The 18,721-nt window shown below is 40.8% G+C and overlaps 1 protein-coding gene across 10 annotated transcripts in view; it reads right to left on the bottom strand.

Moving 5' to 3' along the window:
- tcf12 (transcription factor 12) overlaps positions 1-18,721 on the bottom strand; it is a 338,068-nt gene that overhangs the window by 294,782 nt on the left and 24,565 nt on the right. Inside the window, exon 3 of one of the 10 annotated variants that reach the window (XM_034189949.1) lies at positions 6,071-6,122. The exons of the other annotated variants lie outside the window; for them this stretch is intronic. Coding sequence (XP_034045840.1) covers positions 6,071-6,083 — 13 coding nt within the window. The 5' untranslated portion in view covers positions 6,084-6,122. The remainder of the gene's footprint in view (positions 1-6,070; positions 6,123-18,721) is intronic. 10 annotated transcript variants of the gene reach the window in all.

Raw genomic sequence — 18,721 nt, 5'->3', positions numbered from 1 at the left:
TGATCAGCCTTCTGAAAACCCATTCATTGGCTCCGTCACAGAACATACCATCCTATAACTGTGCCACTATCACATTTATTTATCATGTAGTTTTTACGCTTATGGAGAAATATGCTCATCTTCAAAAATGAAGGAAGAATGAATTATTATTATTATTATTATTATTATCATCATCATTACGTCCACCAAGGATGTAATAAAATTATCGCCGTTTATTTATTTATCTGTCAGTTAGCAGGATTACATCAAAAGTACTGCACGGATTTTGACGAAACTTTCACCGCAGATACAGTGAGGAAAATAAGTATTTGAACACCCTACGATTTTGCAAGATCTCCCACTTAGAAATCATGGAGGGGTCTGAAATTTTCATCTTAAGGGCAATGTCCACTGTGAGAGACATAATCTTAAAAAAAAAAAAAAATCCGGAAATCATAATGTATGATTTTTTTTTAATAATTTATTTGTATGTTACTGCTGGAAATAAGTATTTGAACCCCTACCAACCAGCAAGAATTCTGGCTCACACAGACCTGTTAATTTTTCTTTAAGAAGCCCTCTTATTCTGCACTCTTTACCTGTATTAATCTCACTTGTTTGAACTTGTTACCTGTATAAAAGACACCTGTTCACACACGCAATCAATCACACTCCAACCTGTCCACCATGGTCAAGACCAAAGAGCTGTCTAAGGACACCAGGGACAAAACTGTAGACCTGCACAAGGCTGGGATGGACTACAGAAAAACAGGCAAGCAGCTTGGTAGAAGACAACAACTGTTATGATTATTCATTAGAAAGTGGAAGAAACACAAGATGACTGTCACTCTCCCTCGGTCTGGGATTCCATGCAAGATCTCACTTTGTGGGGTAAGGATTTTTCTGAGAAAGCTCAGAACTACACAGGAGAACCTGGTCAATGACCTGAAGAGAGCTGGGACCACAGTCACAAAGATTACATTAGTAACACATGATGCTGTCATGGCTTAAAATCCTGCAGGGCAGCAAGGTCCCCCTGCTCAAGCCAGCACATGTCCAGGCCCATTTGATGTTCACCAGTGACCATCTGGATGATCCAGAGGAGGCATGGGAGAAGGTCATGTGGTCAGATGAGACCAGAATAGAGGTTTTTGGAATCAACTCCACTTACCATGTTTAGAGGATGAGAACAACCCCAAGAAAACCATCCCAATCGTGAAGCATGGGGGTGGAAACATCATACTCTGGGGGTGCTCTTCTGCAAAGGGGACAAGATGACTGCACTGTATTGAAGGGAGGATGGATGGGGTCATGTATTGCAAGATTTTGGCAAACAACCTCCTTCCCTCAGTAGGAACATTGAAGGTGGGTCATGGCTGGGTCTTCCAGCATGACAATGACCCCAAACACACAGCCAGGGCAACTAAGGAGGGGTTCCATAAGAAGCATTTCAAGGTCCTGAAATGGCCTGGACAGTCTCCAGACCTGAACTCAATAGAAAATCTTTGGCGGGAGCTGAAACTCCAAACCTGAAAGATCTAGGGAAGATCTGTATGGAGGAGGACCAAAATCCCTGCTGCAGTGTGTGCAAACCTGGTAAAAAAACTACAGGAAACGTTTGACTTCTGTAATTGCAAACAAAGGCTATTGTACCAAATATTAACATTGATTTTCACAGGTGTTCAAATACTTATTTGCAGCAGTAACATACAAATAAATTATTTAAAAAAAAAATCATACATTGTGATTACCCGATTTTTTGTTAGATTATGTCTCTCACAGTAGACATGCACCTAAGATGAAAATTTCAGACCTCTCCATGATTTCTAAGTGGGAGAACTTGCAAAATCGCAGGGTGTTGAAATACTTATTTTCCTCACTGTACATATTAGGCTAGGGAAGAATTCATTAAATTTTGGAGATGATCTGGATTCTGGATCAATTACTTATTTTATTTATTTATTATTTATTTATTTTATATTGGCTTTGAAGGATCACTGTTAGTAAGTAAGTAAGTAAGTAAGTAAATTTTATTTATATAGCACTTTTCACAGACAGAGGAAACCACAAAGTGCTGCACAAAAAAGGTAGTAAAAAATACATAGAAACACATACAATCAATGCAATAAAAAGCAAATATGATGGTCATAAACAGCTCCCTCCACTGTAGATTAAAACGCTTGGAGAAACAATTGCGTTTTGAGTTTACTCTTGAATGCATCAACAGAAGCAAGCGAGTGAATAGAAAGCGGGAGATCATTCCAGAGCCTCGGCACGATGGCCTGGAATTACTGTTAGCAAAATTACATAAAAACTATTGCACGGATTTTAATAAAATTTTGAACACAGGCCATGGAAGACTCCATTAAATTTTGGAGGTGATCCGGATACAGATTTTGGATCAAGATTTCACTTTATATATACTTCGAAGGATTACGTTAAAACTACTTGATGGATTCTTACCAAATGTGCACCATCCATAGATATTAGGGCATGGAAGACTCCACAGCAGTTTGGAGGTGATCTGGATCCAGATTGGCAGACGTCAGAAATCTCTGATTGCTCTTGTTATTATTAGTATGATCAAAATATCAACTGCACTGTCAATAAGTTCATCAGTTATACTCCGTTGCTGGTATTGTTATGTGTGGAAAGACAAACAGACACAGATAGATACACACACACAAACACAGAGCCATGATAAACAATACTTTACTCCCCCTCCTTGAGGTGGAAGTAAAAAAAAAAATTTGAGCAGTGTCTTTGTGGATTTAGCCCAGTAACTACATTGCATGAACTAAGTCAAGCAGACAATGGGGCAGCGCAGTCTGGTTTGAAACCCTGTGTGATATTGCAGGATTTGACCACTTCCAGGGACAGCCTCCCACTGCGCCACACAAATACAGCATCACTTCACACAGAAAGATGGTATACTTTTTTGTTTTTGGGTGCAATCACTGAAGCGCTCCCAAAAAGTGCAGGTTTTTTTCCGTTCCCAGTGGAAAATGGAAGACAAGGCAAATGGGAATGGTCATGTCGGTAGGTGTTAGCCTACACACACACTGTGACAGAATAGCTGCAGTCTCTCGCCTGCACAACCGTCTCGATATGTTTGAGCACTGGGTCATAAACAAACCGCAACACATTTCCACTTACCACCGCATCGTCACTTTTTCTTTGCATTTCACTTTGATTTCCATGTAATTTATCCAAAAACTCAGAGAAACTGCCATGTTTCTGATGGGGACATACAAGGGCTGTCCCCGGATGTAGGATTATTGCGTCATATGCATCATATTTTAACCCTCAATAGTAGCGCTGCTGCCGTGACAACACAGCAATAGCGAAAAAGTTAGGGGTGTCAATCCAAAATGTCCAAGAATCGATTTTTAAAAAGCATTTTTTTTTTTTTACATTTTCTTGCTTACTTGCTGCGTGTACTGTTTGTCAGGCAACGGCTTCCGTACTGCAGCGTCCCTGCGGGGGGGGGGGTCCGGCGTGCTTCACACACTCATGAGCTGCAGAGTTCAGTGGCTGTAGCTTAGCATGGCGGACGAAGAGCTAATTCAGCCAGCACCGTCTTTGCTGAAGGCAAATGTTTGAGCGCATTTTGGATTTTATTATTTGCTGCGTAAGAAGGAGCTTGACATGACTTATGCAGTGTGCAAAATCTGCAAAATGAAAGTCAAGAACTTCGGAAACACTTCAAATCCGCAAGCCCACATGCTACGTCATCACCCGGAGCTAAAAGAGAGGAGCAGCATTATCTGCCATCTACTGACCAGCGCTTCGCTAAACTGTCAGCCAACTCCGAACGAGCAAAGCAGATAAATAAATTTACATCTAGAATCACTTGATTAACCTTGTAAAGCTGCATTTTCTTAAACATTTTTTTAAGTAATATAACTATTTCTCAGAGCTCTTTGAATCGAACCCTTCTGAATGACAAAAAAGGAAATAAAATCATTTTTGGCTGTGAAAATGGCTGCATTTTTTTGACAGAAAGAAAAACAAATATGGATAAGTTATGTCCAACTTACCAGTTAAACAAACAAACAAATAAATAAATAAATAAATAAATAAATAAATACGAGGTCTGTTAGAAAAGTATCTGACCTTTTTATTTTTTGCAAAAACCTGATGGTTTTGAATCACGTGTGCTTGCATGAGCCAACCTTGAACCTTCATGCGCATGCGTGAATTTTTTCATGCCTGTCAATTGCGTCATTTGCTGGTAAGCAGCCTTTGTGTGAGGACAGGTGTAGTCTCTCGTCGGATTTTTATTCCAAGGAAAATGGCGGAACGACTGGAGCAGCGCTACTGCATCAAATTTTGCCAGAAACTGGGCGACAGCCAGGTGGAAACCATTCGGATGATTCAGACGGCTTTCGGTGACGATCCTATGGACATCACACAGATTAAGAAGCGGTATAACCGGTTTAAAGACGTCCGCACAACAGTGCAACGGTGAAGAGCAAGTCGTGCTCCGGTCGGCCATCAACATGCTGAAATGACCAGATCATTTCTGAAGTGAACGCTGTGGTGATGCGGGACCGTCGTGTGACTAACCGAGAAATTGCGGAAGAGGTGGACATCAGCACTTTTTCAGCACATTCCACTGTGACAGAAGATTTGGCCATGAAAGAGTGGCGGTAAAATTCGTGCTGCTGCTGGCGGAACAAAAGCACCTCAGTGTTGAAGTCTCACAGGACATGCTGTGACATGCCCACCTCTTCCACAATTTCTCGGATAGTCACACGACTGAAAAGCCACCGAAAGCCGTCTGAATCTTCCGAATGGTGAAAGAGGTGGACATCATTTTTCGGAGTCCAGCATGTCCTGAGACTTCAACACAGAGTTGCTTTTGCTCCGCCGTTAGCAGCTTATTTCACTGCCACTCTTTTCATGGCCAAATCTTCTGTCACAGTAGAATGTGCCGAAAAAGTGCTGATGTCCACCTCTTCCGCAATTTCTCGGTTAGTCACACGACGGTCCCGCATCACCACAGCATTCACTTTGGAAATGATCTGGTCATTTCAGCATGTTGATGGCCGACCGGAGCGTAGCTTGCTCTCCACTGTTGTGCGGCCATCTTTAAACCGGTTGTACCGCTCCTTAATCTGTGTGATGCCCATAGGATCATCACTGAAAGCCATCTGAATAATAAGAATGGTTTCCACCTGGCTGTCACCCAGTTTCTGGCAAAATTTGATGCAGTCGCGTTGCTCCAGTCATTCCGCCATTTTCCTTGGAATGAAAATCGGACGAGAGACTACACCCATCCTCACACAAAGGCCACAATCGACAGGTGTGAAAAAATTCATGCATGTGCACGAAGGTTCAAGGTTGGCTTGTGCAAGCACACGTTATTCAAATCCATCAGGTTTTTGCAAAAAATGAAAAGGTTGGATACTTTTCTAACAGACCTCGTAAATAAGAATATGGATGTATTTGTCTGTAGCTAAAACCTAAGTCTGCTGAATAAGATTTGTTTATTTATATTAGTGACCAAATGATAAAGGTAAACAACTCCACAGAAAACAAAATAAGTCCTAAAACAGCACCCATCCACTAATCCTGCTACGTTAAGAAACTAATGGCCTCATCAAGTCTGTATCAACACAGCTAAAAGAGGGAAAAATTGAATCTTGTGGAACCTATTTTTTCCACTCCACCTTCTCTGGCACACTTTTGAAGTGCCTTACCAGTCTAGCTCAGCTTCAATTTATCTGGTAATGCTCACCTGAGATGCAATAATCCAAACTCTCATTCCCTGCAATTTCCACACTTCATTCTTCACAGTCACTACCCTTACTGTATGTTTGCAATCGCTTAGGAAGGTGGTTCTTCCCCACCTTCAGGATAGACACAGGAAAGCACAGGCTGAAGGAATGAGGGATTTAACCACTATTCCCTGTATACATTTCAAGGTCGCAGCAATTCATTTAAACAGAATTTTTCAAACAACAGTTATTTGAAATAATTCAATTTCACACCAATGAGTAAGCACTAAGAGTCACAATCACCAACTACCCACGGTATTAATGGAATCACTTTCCAAAATGTAAAAAAACTACAGTGTATCTCTTACTTATCTGACTCATGGCCCTACTGCCACCGCTGAACCAGACCCCACCGCATATCTGAAGATTAAACACAATGCATATCATTGTTATCAGCATTTCTCACATTATACAGTTTTACTATCCTTTATTTCAGGGGTCCCAACACATATGCTTCAAGGTTTATGAAAGAAAGCAGATGAAATGAAAAAGACTGTCAGAATGATGTTCATGCATTCATATGGAGTGGAAGAATGACTCTTCTCACTCCATGTTAACTTGCAATGCTTACTTGCAGGAAAATCTCAAGTTTAGATTCAATAAACTTTCTGTGAAAAAGCGCTGAAAAGCCACACAGAGGATAAAAATCATATCAATCAACCGAGCTGCTTAGTGACCTGAGCTGCTTAGTATACTCCCACCACAACCCCAACCCGGATAAGCAGCAGAAAATGAATGAACAAATAAATGCTCACAGTTCTTCCTTGCTGCATTTAGAAATTTTGATTTCACCCATTCTTTCTTCCCTTCACTGGCTGCCAGTTCATTATCATATTGATTTTAAAATTTTATTGTTTGTTTTTAAATGTCTCAATGATCTTGCCCCACGGTATCTGTCTGACCTGCTCGTGTCTTATTCCCCATCACATTCTCTTAGGTCACGAGATCAAGCTCTGCTTGTAGTTCCTCAGACCAAGCTCAAACTTAGAGGTAATAGAGCTTTTTCTGTTGTTGGTCCCAGATTGTGGAATGACCTGCCTCTCTGTATCAGGCAGGTGGATTCACCTCTAGTTTTTAAATCTCACCTTAAAACATATTTGTTTTCTTTGGCTTTTGACTAGAGGGTTGATGATTTTACTGTTTTAAAGACTTATATTGTTGCCACTGTTATTTACCATGTAATTATTTTATTTATATTTGTCTTTGTTGTACAGCACTTTGGTCAACCTTGTTGTTTTAAATGTGCTCTAAAATAAACTGAATTGGATTGGATTATTGGAAAAATATTTTGGTGGTGAAAACACTGAAATTCACTGAAAATAGGACATGCTCCTGAACTACACATTGCTGAGAAAAAATGAACCAAAATAACACACCATTCAAGAAAAATTAGATACTGTCATAAAGAGTCAGGAAGAGAACATCAACTATAAGCAAAAATATTTACAGCAATATGTACAATCCTATACCCCAAAACAGTTTACAAATTCCTGTAAACATTCTGCGGTGTACTTCAGGTTTCATTCAAAAGTGTATTTACACAGTTAGTGTAAATGCTAAAATGACTCAGCAAATTTACAGCTATTGGTAAAAGATTTTACTTATGGTATGTCAACATGTTCTTCAACTGCAGTGTGGGGGAAATACTTCAAAGAATAAAACAAGATACGATCTGTGTCATTGACGTGCTAGTTATTTGCTATTTCATGGACTGAAAGTTATCACAAACTACAATCCAAAATTATTTTTAATCTACAAACATTTTGTAAATACGAGGTCTGTGAGAAAACTATCTGACCTTTTTATTTTTTTCAAAAACTATATGGATTTGAATCATGTGCGCTTGCATCAGACAAGCTTGAACCTTCGTGCGCATGCGTGAGTTTTTTCACGCCTGTCGGTTGCGTCATTCGCCTGTGGGCAGGCTTTGAGTGAGCACTGGTCCACCCCCCTCGTCGGATTTTTATTGTCAGGGAAATGGCTGAGAGGCTGCCACTTTGCTCCATGAAATTTTTTTCAGAAACTGTTACAGGCAGCCAGTTGGAAACCATTTGGAAGATTCAGATGGATTTCGGTGACGATTCTATCAGTATCACATGGATTAAGGACCATTAAAACTGGATTAAAAACGGCCCACGGTGGCGGAGGGCGCACCGCGCCCCGAGCGGCCATCGACAGGCTGGAACGAGCAGATCACTTCCAAATTTAAGGCTCTGTGCATGCAGGACGTTGTGTGACTGGCAGAGAAGTTTCAGAAGAGGTCGGGATCAGCACTTTATCGGCACATTCCACTGTTAAAGGAGATTTTGTAATGAAAGATGTGCGGACGAATTCGCGCATGCAGTCGCTCATGGCGCAGGACAAACAACACCTCCGTGTTGGAAACCTTTCGTAAGATTCAGACGGCTTTCGGTGGCTTTTCATTCGCGTGAGTATCCGAGAAATTGTTTGACAGCTGGGCATGTTCCAACTTGTCCTGTGAGACTTCCAACACAGAGGTGTTGTTTGTCCCGCGCCATGAGCGGCTGCGTTGCGACGCGCGAATCCGTCCGCACGTCTTTCATTACAAAATCTCCTTTAACAGTGGAATGTGCCGATAAAGTGCTGATCCCGACCTCTTCTGAAACTTCTCTGCTAGTCACACGACGTCCTGTATCAACAGAGCCTTAAATTTGGAAGTGATCTGCTCGTTCCAGCCTGTCGATGGCCAATCGGGCGCGGTGTGCCCTCCGCCGCCATGGGCCATTTTTAATCCAGTTTTAATGGTCCTTAATCCATGTGATACCGATAGAATCTTCACCGAAATCCATCTGAATCTTCCAAATGGTTTCCAACTGGCTGCCTCTAACAGTTTCTGAAAAAAATTTCATGGAGCAAAGCGGCAGCCTCTCAGCCATTTCCCTGACAATAAAAATCCGACGAGGGGGTGGACCAGTGCTCACTCAAAGCCTGCCCACAGGCGAATGACACAACCGACAGGTGTTAAAAAACTCACACATGCCCACGAAGGTTCAAGCTTGTCTGATGCAAGCGCACATGATTCAAATCCATATAGTTTTTGAAAAAAATAAAAAGGTCTGATACTTTTCTCACAGACCTTGTATGCCAAAATATAACAATTTCTTATATTCAAACCAGCCATCTGGCACCAACAGCCAAGTCATACTCAAATTCAGTTCAAACACAATCTACTAGGGCTACAACTATCAATTACTACGGACACTTTTCTCACAGACCTTGTATGCCAAAATATGACAATTTCTTATATTCAAACCAGCCATCTGGCACCAACAGCCAAGTCATACTCAAATTCAGTTCAAACACAATTCTACTAGGGCTACAACTATCAATTACGTTTGTAATTGATTAATCTCTCAATTATTTTTTGATTAATCTGTTCATTTTTTATTGATTATCATTTATTCTTCATATTTATTTGTCTTCTGATCAATTACCAATAAATGTTACTTTTATTTGGAAATAAAAAAAGAGACTGGTGAAGGAAATAGAAAAATTGTATGGGCCTTCTCCTGCTTTATCCTCATCAAACTTCCCCCTCAGGTTCAACTGTGAACTATTAGCTGTCATGCATATTTTAGCAGCTGCATGATACACAACTACTCAGGAAAAACAGTAGTCACAGGAAGAAGCTTCAAATAATTATATATATTATGAACCAAACAATCCAACTGAATACTATGTATATGCAGACTAGTTCTAAGAAAATACAATGCAATTTACATCAATGGACATCAATGGGTCTTATAGGATTTGCTTCTCATACAACTGCACATTTATTTTGATACCATAACTTTTATAACTTCTAATAAAAAGAAGTATGATTTTTTTTATGCATAAAATATTTAAATATATATCAGTTCAAGAGTGCACAAACCTTTTCATAACACTGTACCTCACAAGAAGCCATAGATAAGAGTCTGCTCCCCCCAAAAATTAACAGTTGCTGCATCTTCATTAATGCCTATATTAATGCAAATACAACCCCTGGCAAATATTATGGAATCACCGACCTCAGAGGATGTTCATTCAGTTGTTTAATTTTGTAGAAAAAAAGCAGATCACAGACATGACACAAAACTAAGGTCATTTCAAAATGGCAACTTTCTGGCTTTAAGAAACACTATAAGAAATAAAGAAAAAAAGACCAAGCAGAGGAAAAAATATGGAATCACTCAATTCTGAGGAGAAAATTATGGAATCACCCTGTAAATTTTCATCCCCCAAATTAACACCTGCATCAAATCAGATCTGCTCAATGACATTGACCCTATGCCATGACATTGACCCTATGTGTCTTTTTGCAAGGAATGTTTTTGCAGTTTTTGATCTATGGCAAGATGCATTATCATCTTGAAAAATGATTTCATCATCCCCAAACATCCTTTCAATTGTCCAAAATATCAACATAAACTTGTGCATTTATTGATGATGTAATGACAGCCATCTCCCCAGTGCCTTTACCTGACATGCAGCCCCATATCATCAATGACTGTGGAAATTTACATGTTCTCTTCAGGCAGTCATCTTTATAAATTTCACTGGAAAGGCACCAAACAAAAGTTCCAGCATCATCACCTTGCCCAATGCAGATTTGAGATTCATCACTGAATATGACTTTCATCCAGTCATCCACAGTCCACAATTGCTTTTCCTTACCCATTGTAACCTTGTTTTTTTCTGTTTAGGTGTTAATGATGCCTTTCGTTTAGCTTTTCTGTATGTAAATCCCATTTCGTTTAGGCGGTTTCTTACAGTTCGGTCACAGACGTTGACTCCAGTTTCTTCCCATTCGTTCCTCATTTGTTTTGTTGTACATTTTTCGATTTTTGAGACATATTGCTTTAAGTTTTCTGTCTTGACGCTTTGATGTCTTCCTTGGTCTACCAGTATGTTTGCCTTTAACAACCTTCCCATGTTGTTTGTATTTGGTCCAGAGTTTAGACACAGCTGACTGTGAACAACCAACATCTTTTGCAACATTGCATGATGATTTACTCTTTTAAGAGTTTGATAATCCTCTCCTTTGTTTCAATTGACATCTCTCGTGTTGGAGCCATGATTCATGTCAGTCCACTTGGTGAAACAGCTCTCCAAGTTGTGTTCACTCCTTTTTAGATGCAGACTAATGAGCAGATCTGATATGATGCAGGTGTTAGTTTTGGGGATGAAAATTTACAGGGTGATTCCATAATTTTTTCCTCAGAATTGAGTGATTCCATATTTTTTTCCTCTGCTTGGTCTAAAAAAGTAACCATTACTGACTGCCACAATCTTTTTTTTCTTGATTTCTTATAGTGTTTCTTAAAGCCAGAAAGTTGCCATTTGAAATGACTTTAGTTTTGTGTCATGTCTGTGATCTGCTTTTTTTCTACAAAATTAAACAACTGAATGAACATCCTCCGAGGCCGGTGATTCCATAATCTTTGCCAGGGGTTGTATATGCAGGATTTACAGTATTTATTCTTCAAAAATGTAGGTAAAATACTACACAATGTAACACAGTTATTAATTATTTGCATATGTCTAATGCCTAAGTTCTTTATGTCTACTGCTACTTTCCAGTAGAATTCCAGCAGGAGAGTTCATGTTTCAAGTTCCAGATGTGATCAGCACACACAAAGAACCACATGCAAGGTTTAAAACTAATATGCATTTGATTTGGGCTCCATTTCTAAATGAAGCTGAAACCTATCCAGAAGGTGACAGAAGTCAGAAAATTGTTTTTTTTTTCTTTTGAAAAGCAGATCCTACCCCCCCACCACCACCACCACACACACACACACACACACACACACACAAGTGATTAGTTTTGAGGAATGATGAGAGAGAGAAACCTGTGCAAACAATTAAGACTAAGGACAGATGCTTTAAAAAGAAAAATAAATAAATAAAGCATTTCACAATATTCCTCTCATTTATCCATTCATAAACAACAATGCCAGGATTTGCTGTACAAGGTCCTCAGCTACAGAAAACAAGTCTTTGATGAAGTGGTGACCTAAAGGTTGGAGAAGTGGGCTGGTGACTGTAAGATTACACTGTAGGTTCAATGGCTTCACTAGACAGGAAAGTGCAAGTAGGACACTTGTCTCAATCATTACCATCATTACTCTTGAGCAAGCTCCTTAAAGGACATGTCACATTTTTTAATGTCCAAGTTAACAACACAACATCAAAGTATTTATGATTGTAAGTCTCTCCGCGTACATGTGCTCATAATTAGTGGTCTCTGATGTTTTTTATTGTTCTCCCTGAGCGAGTTAACAGGTGCATTTCCGGAAAACGTCTAACTCTGCAATTTTCGGCGTGATGTACTTATTAGCAAAACAGAAACGTGATAGCTGACAGACAGAGCGAAACAAGTGCGGTTATGCCCGATAACGAAGCTTCGGAGCTTTTATTTGAAAGTGATGGCTCGAATTTACAGAGGAAATGACACACTTCACCCCAACATGCTTAACTTTGTCAGATTTTGGGACTTAAAGTGTCATGACGCTGCTGTTTGTGTCATGATGCCATGTAGATGCACATGGACTGTCTTCACCACAGACCGCCTGGTCACACAGATGTATGTCTCATATTGTTAAAACTCAGAAGATGTTATTTTCAGGAGATAATGGACTCTCTATTAGGGATTCACCGATCCATAATTTTTCACTTCCAATCCCGATACCTGAATTTGGATATCTGCTGATACCAATACTTTTCCGATCTGATACCAGAGCTCTGTTTGCTTTAATATTATTATTATCATTACTGTTGATTTTATATGAGGTTTTTCTTAAAAAGGAGACCTGAAAGTTGAGCTACAATTTGCCAGAAGGTGTATCTAAGATGAAAGCCTAGATTTGATGTTTTGGTGAAAGAATTAAGTACGAGGTCTGTTAGAAAAGTAACGGACCTTTTTATTTTTTGCAAAAACTATATGGATTTGAATCATGTGTGATTGCATCAGCCAAGCTTGAACCTTCGTGCACATGCATGAGTTTTTTCACGCCTGTCGGTTGCGTCATTCGCCTGTGAGCACGCCTTGTGGGAGGAGTGGTCCAGCCTCGTCGGATTTTCATTGTCAGGAAATTGGCTAATCGACTGACGCTTTGCTTTATCAAGATTTTTTTCAGAAAGTGTGAGAGACAGCCAAGTGGAAACCATTTGGAAAATTCAGATGGCTTTCGGTGAAGATCTTATGGGGATCACACAGATTAAGGACAATTACAACTGGATTAAAGACGGCCCACAGTGGCAGATGGCGCGCCGCGCACCGAGCGGCGATCGACAGGCTCAAATGACCAGATCATTTCCAAAGTAAACGCTTTGTTGATCCGGGACATCGTCTGACTACCAGAGAAATGGCAAGACAGCTGGACATAGCACTTTTTCGGCACATTCCACTGTTACAGGAGTTTTTGTAATGGAAAGAGGAGCAGAGAAATTCGCCACGGAGCCGCTTATGGCGCGGGACGAAAGCACCTCCGTGTTGGTCTCACAGGACAAGCCCTAACATGCCCAGCTCTTGGACCATTCAGAAGATTCAGACGGCTTTCGGTGGCTTTTCAATCATGTGACTATCCGAGAAATTATGGACGAGCTGGACATGCCACAACATGTCCTGTGAGGCTTCATCACGGCGTTGCTTTTTGTTCTGTGCCCTGCGCCTCCGTCCCGACGCGCCAATTCCTCCGCACGTCTTTTCATGACAAAAAACTCCTGTAACAGTGGAATGTGCCGTTCATTTCCAAAGTAAACGCTTTGTTGAGCCGGGACGTCGTCTGACTACCACAGAAATGGCAGAAGAGTTTGACATCAGCACTTTTTCAGCATGAAAAGACATGCGGAGGAATTTGCGCGTCGGGACGGAGGCACAGGGCACAGAACAAAAAGCAATGCCGTGATGAAGCCTCACAAGACATGTTGTGGCATGTCCAGCTCGTCCACAATTTCTCGGATAGTCACACAACTGAAAAGCCACCGAAAGCCGTCTGAATCTTCCGAATGGTGCAAGAGCTGGGCATGTTAGGGCTTGTCCTGCGAGACCAACACAGAGGTGCTTTCGTCCCGCGCCATGAGAGGCTCCATGGCAAATTTCTCCGCTCCTCTTTCCATTACAAAAACTCCTGTAACAGTGGAATGTGCCAAAAAAGTGCTATGTCCAGCTGTCTTGCCATTTCTCTGGTAGTCAGATGACGTCCCGGATCAACAAAGCGTTCACTTTGGAAATGATCTGGTCATTTGAGCCTGTCAATCGCCGCTCGGTGCGCAGCGCGCCATCCACCGCTGTGGGCCATCTTTAATCCAGTTGTAATTGTCCTTAATCTGTGTGATCCCCATAAGATCTTCACCGAAAGCCATCTGAATTTTCCAAATGGTTTCCACTTGGCTGTCTCTCACACTTTCTGAAAAAATCTTGATGAAGCAAAGCGGCAGTCGATCAGCCAATTTCCTGACAATGAAAATCCGACGAGGGGGCTGGACCACTCCTCCCACAAGGCGTGCTCACAGGTGAATGACGCAACCGACAGGTGTGAAAAAACTCACGCATGCACATGAAGGTTCAAGCTTGGCTGATGCAATCACACATGATTCAAATCCATATAGTTTTTGCAAAAAATAAAAAGATCCGTTACTTTTCTAACAGACCTCGTACTTTTATTTTTATAGACTTAAAGAAAAAAGACAGTGCACTCTCTCTCTGCCTGTCTCTCCCTCTCTCTGCCTGTTTCTCTCCCTCTCTCTCTGTCTGTCTGTCTCTCGCTCGCTCTCTCTCTTGCTCGATTTCTCTCTTTCGCTGGCTCTCTCTCTTTCTCTCTCTCACTCGCTTTCTCTTTTTCGCTCACTTTCTCTCTCCTTCCATCTTGCTCTCTCTTTTTCTTCCTCTCGAAAACAGCAGTTTTCGTGCTGCACAAATTGAACTTTTTGGAAACACAAAGGCTTTCAACTGTAAAATAAATGTATCATCATCAATGCTCATGCGCAGGATTTTAATGGAGACTTTTTCCCTTTCAGCGGACAGAATCTCTGTTAGGCTTCTCGTCTTTGGCTGCACACTGAGCTGGCATTTTACAGCCTCAGGACAGTGAAGCGGCTAACTTTGTAGTACACATTTTCAGCAACAATTCAGTTCACTTTTTGGAAAATCCATGCTCGACGAACAGACCATTTGAACTCGAGAGCCGAGCAAAAATTTGCAGCTAATCGCAGCTAGAACACTGCGGAAGAGAGCTCTCTCAAACAGCCCGGCTTCAGAAAACATCCCCCCTTCTCCCCTCCTCCCGCTGGGCAGCAAACAAGCAGAGAGCAAACACCAACAGTTGAGAGGATTCACAGTGGCTCTTCTCCGCTATCGAAAAATGTCATGGGTTGGAACGGTATTTTCCGATACGTGAATTACGTCAGTATCAGAACCCGATACCGATCTGGGATCGGATCGGTCCAATCCCTACTCTCTATATAAAGTGCCACAATCGTGACAGAATTTGAGTTGAAGGCATAGCTGAGATCAGACATTACGTATGCATCCGTGCGTGTGTGATCAGAACCTGAGGACAAGTGGACCTGGACATTATTCTCTGGCCTGCCATCCATCTCTGGTTGTCAATCCAAGTGAGGACAAGTGAAGCGCACACTGGGACGCTTCTAATAGCTACATCACTTGTCGAAAGCACATGACTACTCACAAGTACTTTGTTTTCAGAGGTCTCCGTTGCTATTTGCTGCAAATGCCGTATACCAGAGAGAACACAGAGAGGGTCGACTTCCTATATGCTGCACTGTAATTGGCTGAGCGCCGGCCGCCATTCTGGATGTGTGTAACTGGGTGTTGCTATAGACGCACAATGGCGGTCTTTGTGTCACTCTAGAGTTGTATTAGAGACAAATGTTTCTGTTTATGTGCATTTTTCATGACCATGGATCATAACTATCATACCAGTAACATCAGAAAAACATCAAGATCTAAATGAACTGAGTGTTCGGCTATCACTTGCACCAAGTACACTAAAACAAACAAGAAAGTGGCATTCTACTCCTTTCCAAAGGGTATCGTTAAGAAATGATTCGATCCACTGACATGAATAACCTTTTTGCTTAACGATTCCCTTATCGGTCCTTCAGAGTGGCCGCTGTTTTTGGGGATGTTTGTCAAAATGATCATTTCTCTACATTGATTACAGACCCTGCAGCGGGTCTGTAATCAACTTTTCTGCAGCGCGGCTTTGCTTTGAACCTTGAACCAATCGAAGCAGTGATTCGCAGCTCGAAGCAGTGCTTCGATCTAATGCTTCGTTGATTCATTGTTTTATTTTGCTTTACCTTAATTTTCCCCTGCTAAAACCCTAAAGAACATATGTCTGTGACTAATATTTACCTTTTTTATGTTAAACCGACTTGTTATGGTCTTCTGAAACAGTTGATCGATGTATTTTCTAACTTAAAAATGGGGCCGATGCTAACACGTTAGCATGTCTATGGCATTTTCAATGTTAAAGTTGGCATTAAGGTGTTGCAGCTGTCAGCACATTTGTGTGCATTTGTTTTTTGTATAATAATGGCTCAGCGTTTGTTGTCGTAAAAGAGTCAAATTTATTACAAATTGTAATATTTTTAAATGTATTTTTGTTTATATATTAATAATAGCAACAACAACAATAATAGTAATAATAACTAATAATGCTACAATTCAATTTTAAGAGACAGAGACAAAAAGAACCTCATTAAAAACACAACAGGAAATATAAAACTAAATATAAAATCTAAAAATAAGGGGACTTCCGGAATGGCTAGCGACAAGACGGGTGCATAGTCCTTTCGCTCTGTCTAAAACTGGCTTAAAATAACCCTCCAAACTCGAGAAATACGCTGAAACTTAACAGAGGATATTATGAGTGGGGGTAAATCCAAAAAAGGACAGCGGAATCCAAGAAAAATGACAAATGAGGAGGATATATCTAAAATTGTGCACGAGGAACAACTTGAAGATGAGGAGGACGAAAATGGCGGCGGCGCGTTATCTGAGTCAACGGCGGATTCAAGCGAAGACTCTCCATCTTTGAAGGAAATCAGGGAGGCTATCCTGGGCATGAAAGCAGATATGGCAGAAACCATAAGAGCGGAACTTGCTGTATTTACTAAAGATTTGAACCAAAGGCTGATAGATCAAGCAGCCACTTTGGAAACACATGGCAAAGCCATAGCCAGTGCCGAGGAGCGCATTGCGGATTTCGAGGCTTGTGGCGTGGTGACAAGAGAAGCGCTACTCAAGCTGCTGAAAGAGCAAAGAAAACTACAAAACAAAGTAATCAGTCTCGAGTCTCGTTCAAGAGGATCCAATATTCGCATATACGGAATCCCGGAAGACACCAAGAACGTATAATGACGCAGAGGACGCTACGCGGGAGTTGCGGGCCCGAGGGCTGGAGGTGACAGTGGGCAGGACGAAGACGCCTCCAGACACGAACATCGAGGAGAGAATCAACGCCGCATTCCCATGGCAACAAGTACGCCCAGGAGGCCATGAATCAACTGTCGAGAGGATAGTGAAAGAGAGACTTCAAGAGTTTCGCAGAGGAGAGAGAGATCTGTCGACGAGGAAATGAAAGACGATATTGTTTTACAAAAAAAAGTGTATATGTGTATATATATATATATATATATATATATATATATATATATATATATATATATATAGGTATGAGTGTTTTGTTAGCTGTCTTTTGCAAATTGTTAAACGTGGCCAGTTGGGCGTCAGCGGAAGTAGCGTAGTTTGTTGGACTTATTGTGGGGGATGTATATGCGGGTCGGACATTCCGCCACAAGGGGGAGCCCTGACCATAGGGAGGGACCTTTCTCCCCACTTTCCAGCAAAGACATCCAGGTATCCAGGGATCCTGAGGAAAAGGAAGACTTTCTGATTTTATTTTATTTCATGTTGTTTGGTGCTCTTAATGTTCTTGATAGTTCAGTTTACAGTGGGTATTATGTGTATTGTAGTCATGAAACTCATACCAACAAGTTCAGGGTGTCACATAAAGGGTATATTCTCATCAAGATTTTTACCACACACATATGCTAAATTTTTTAACTCTTAACGTAAATGGGCTTTTGAGCCCCAATAAGCAAAGTAAAATTTTTGCAAGAGACTCACATGGCCGGATTAGAGCATGAGAGACTTAAAAAGTTTTCTTCTCATCCAATGGATTAAAACATACAAGAGGAGTAGCAATATTAATAACAGGAAGAGTCATTTTTGAACATATTTCAACAATCAAGGATAAAGAGGGGAGGTATGTAATGGTAATAGGGAAATTAGATGGAGAATTATTTACACTATACAATATATATGTCCCCCCCCCGGCTCCAAATCAGAGCAATATATTCAAATAATAGAAAAAGCAGTAACTGAGGCAAAGGGGCTACTTGTTTGTGCAGGAGACCTTAATATGGCATTGAGACCGAGCACCGACTCATCTGGGAATAGAGCCTCTCAAACTCAAAAAATGACTAAAAAGATAAATTTAATGTTGGAAGAAATGGGCATTGTTGATATCTGGAGAAATTTGCATCCTGCTGATAGGAATTATACATTCTATTCATCCCCACATTCCTGTTATTCAAGAATCGATTATTTTTTTACATTTAAAACAGATATGGATAGAATACAGAGTTGCTCAATTGGGGCCATGGACATCTCTGATCACTCCCCTTTATATTTGTCTGTTTCCATGAATCAGAGTAGAAAAGAGACTTATTGGAGACTAAATAATAGTATACTGAATAATAACATATGTGAGCAGCTATCGGCAGAAATATCAGAATATCTACAAATAAATGACAATGGTGAAACTTTGGTGCACATATTATGGGATGCTTGTAAAGCAGTTATGAGAGGAGGAACTATAGCAAAATCTACACATATTAAAAGACAAAGAACTGAAAAACTTAAG

The sequence above is a fragment of the Thalassophryne amazonica genome, chromosome 2 (assembly GCF_902500255.1).
Source record: "Thalassophryne amazonica chromosome 2, fThaAma1.1, whole genome shotgun sequence".
NCBI classification, from domain to species: domain Eukaryota; kingdom Metazoa; phylum Chordata; class Actinopteri; order Batrachoidiformes; family Batrachoididae; genus Thalassophryne; species Thalassophryne amazonica.
This window is presented reverse-complemented; position numbering and strand designations above follow the sequence as displayed.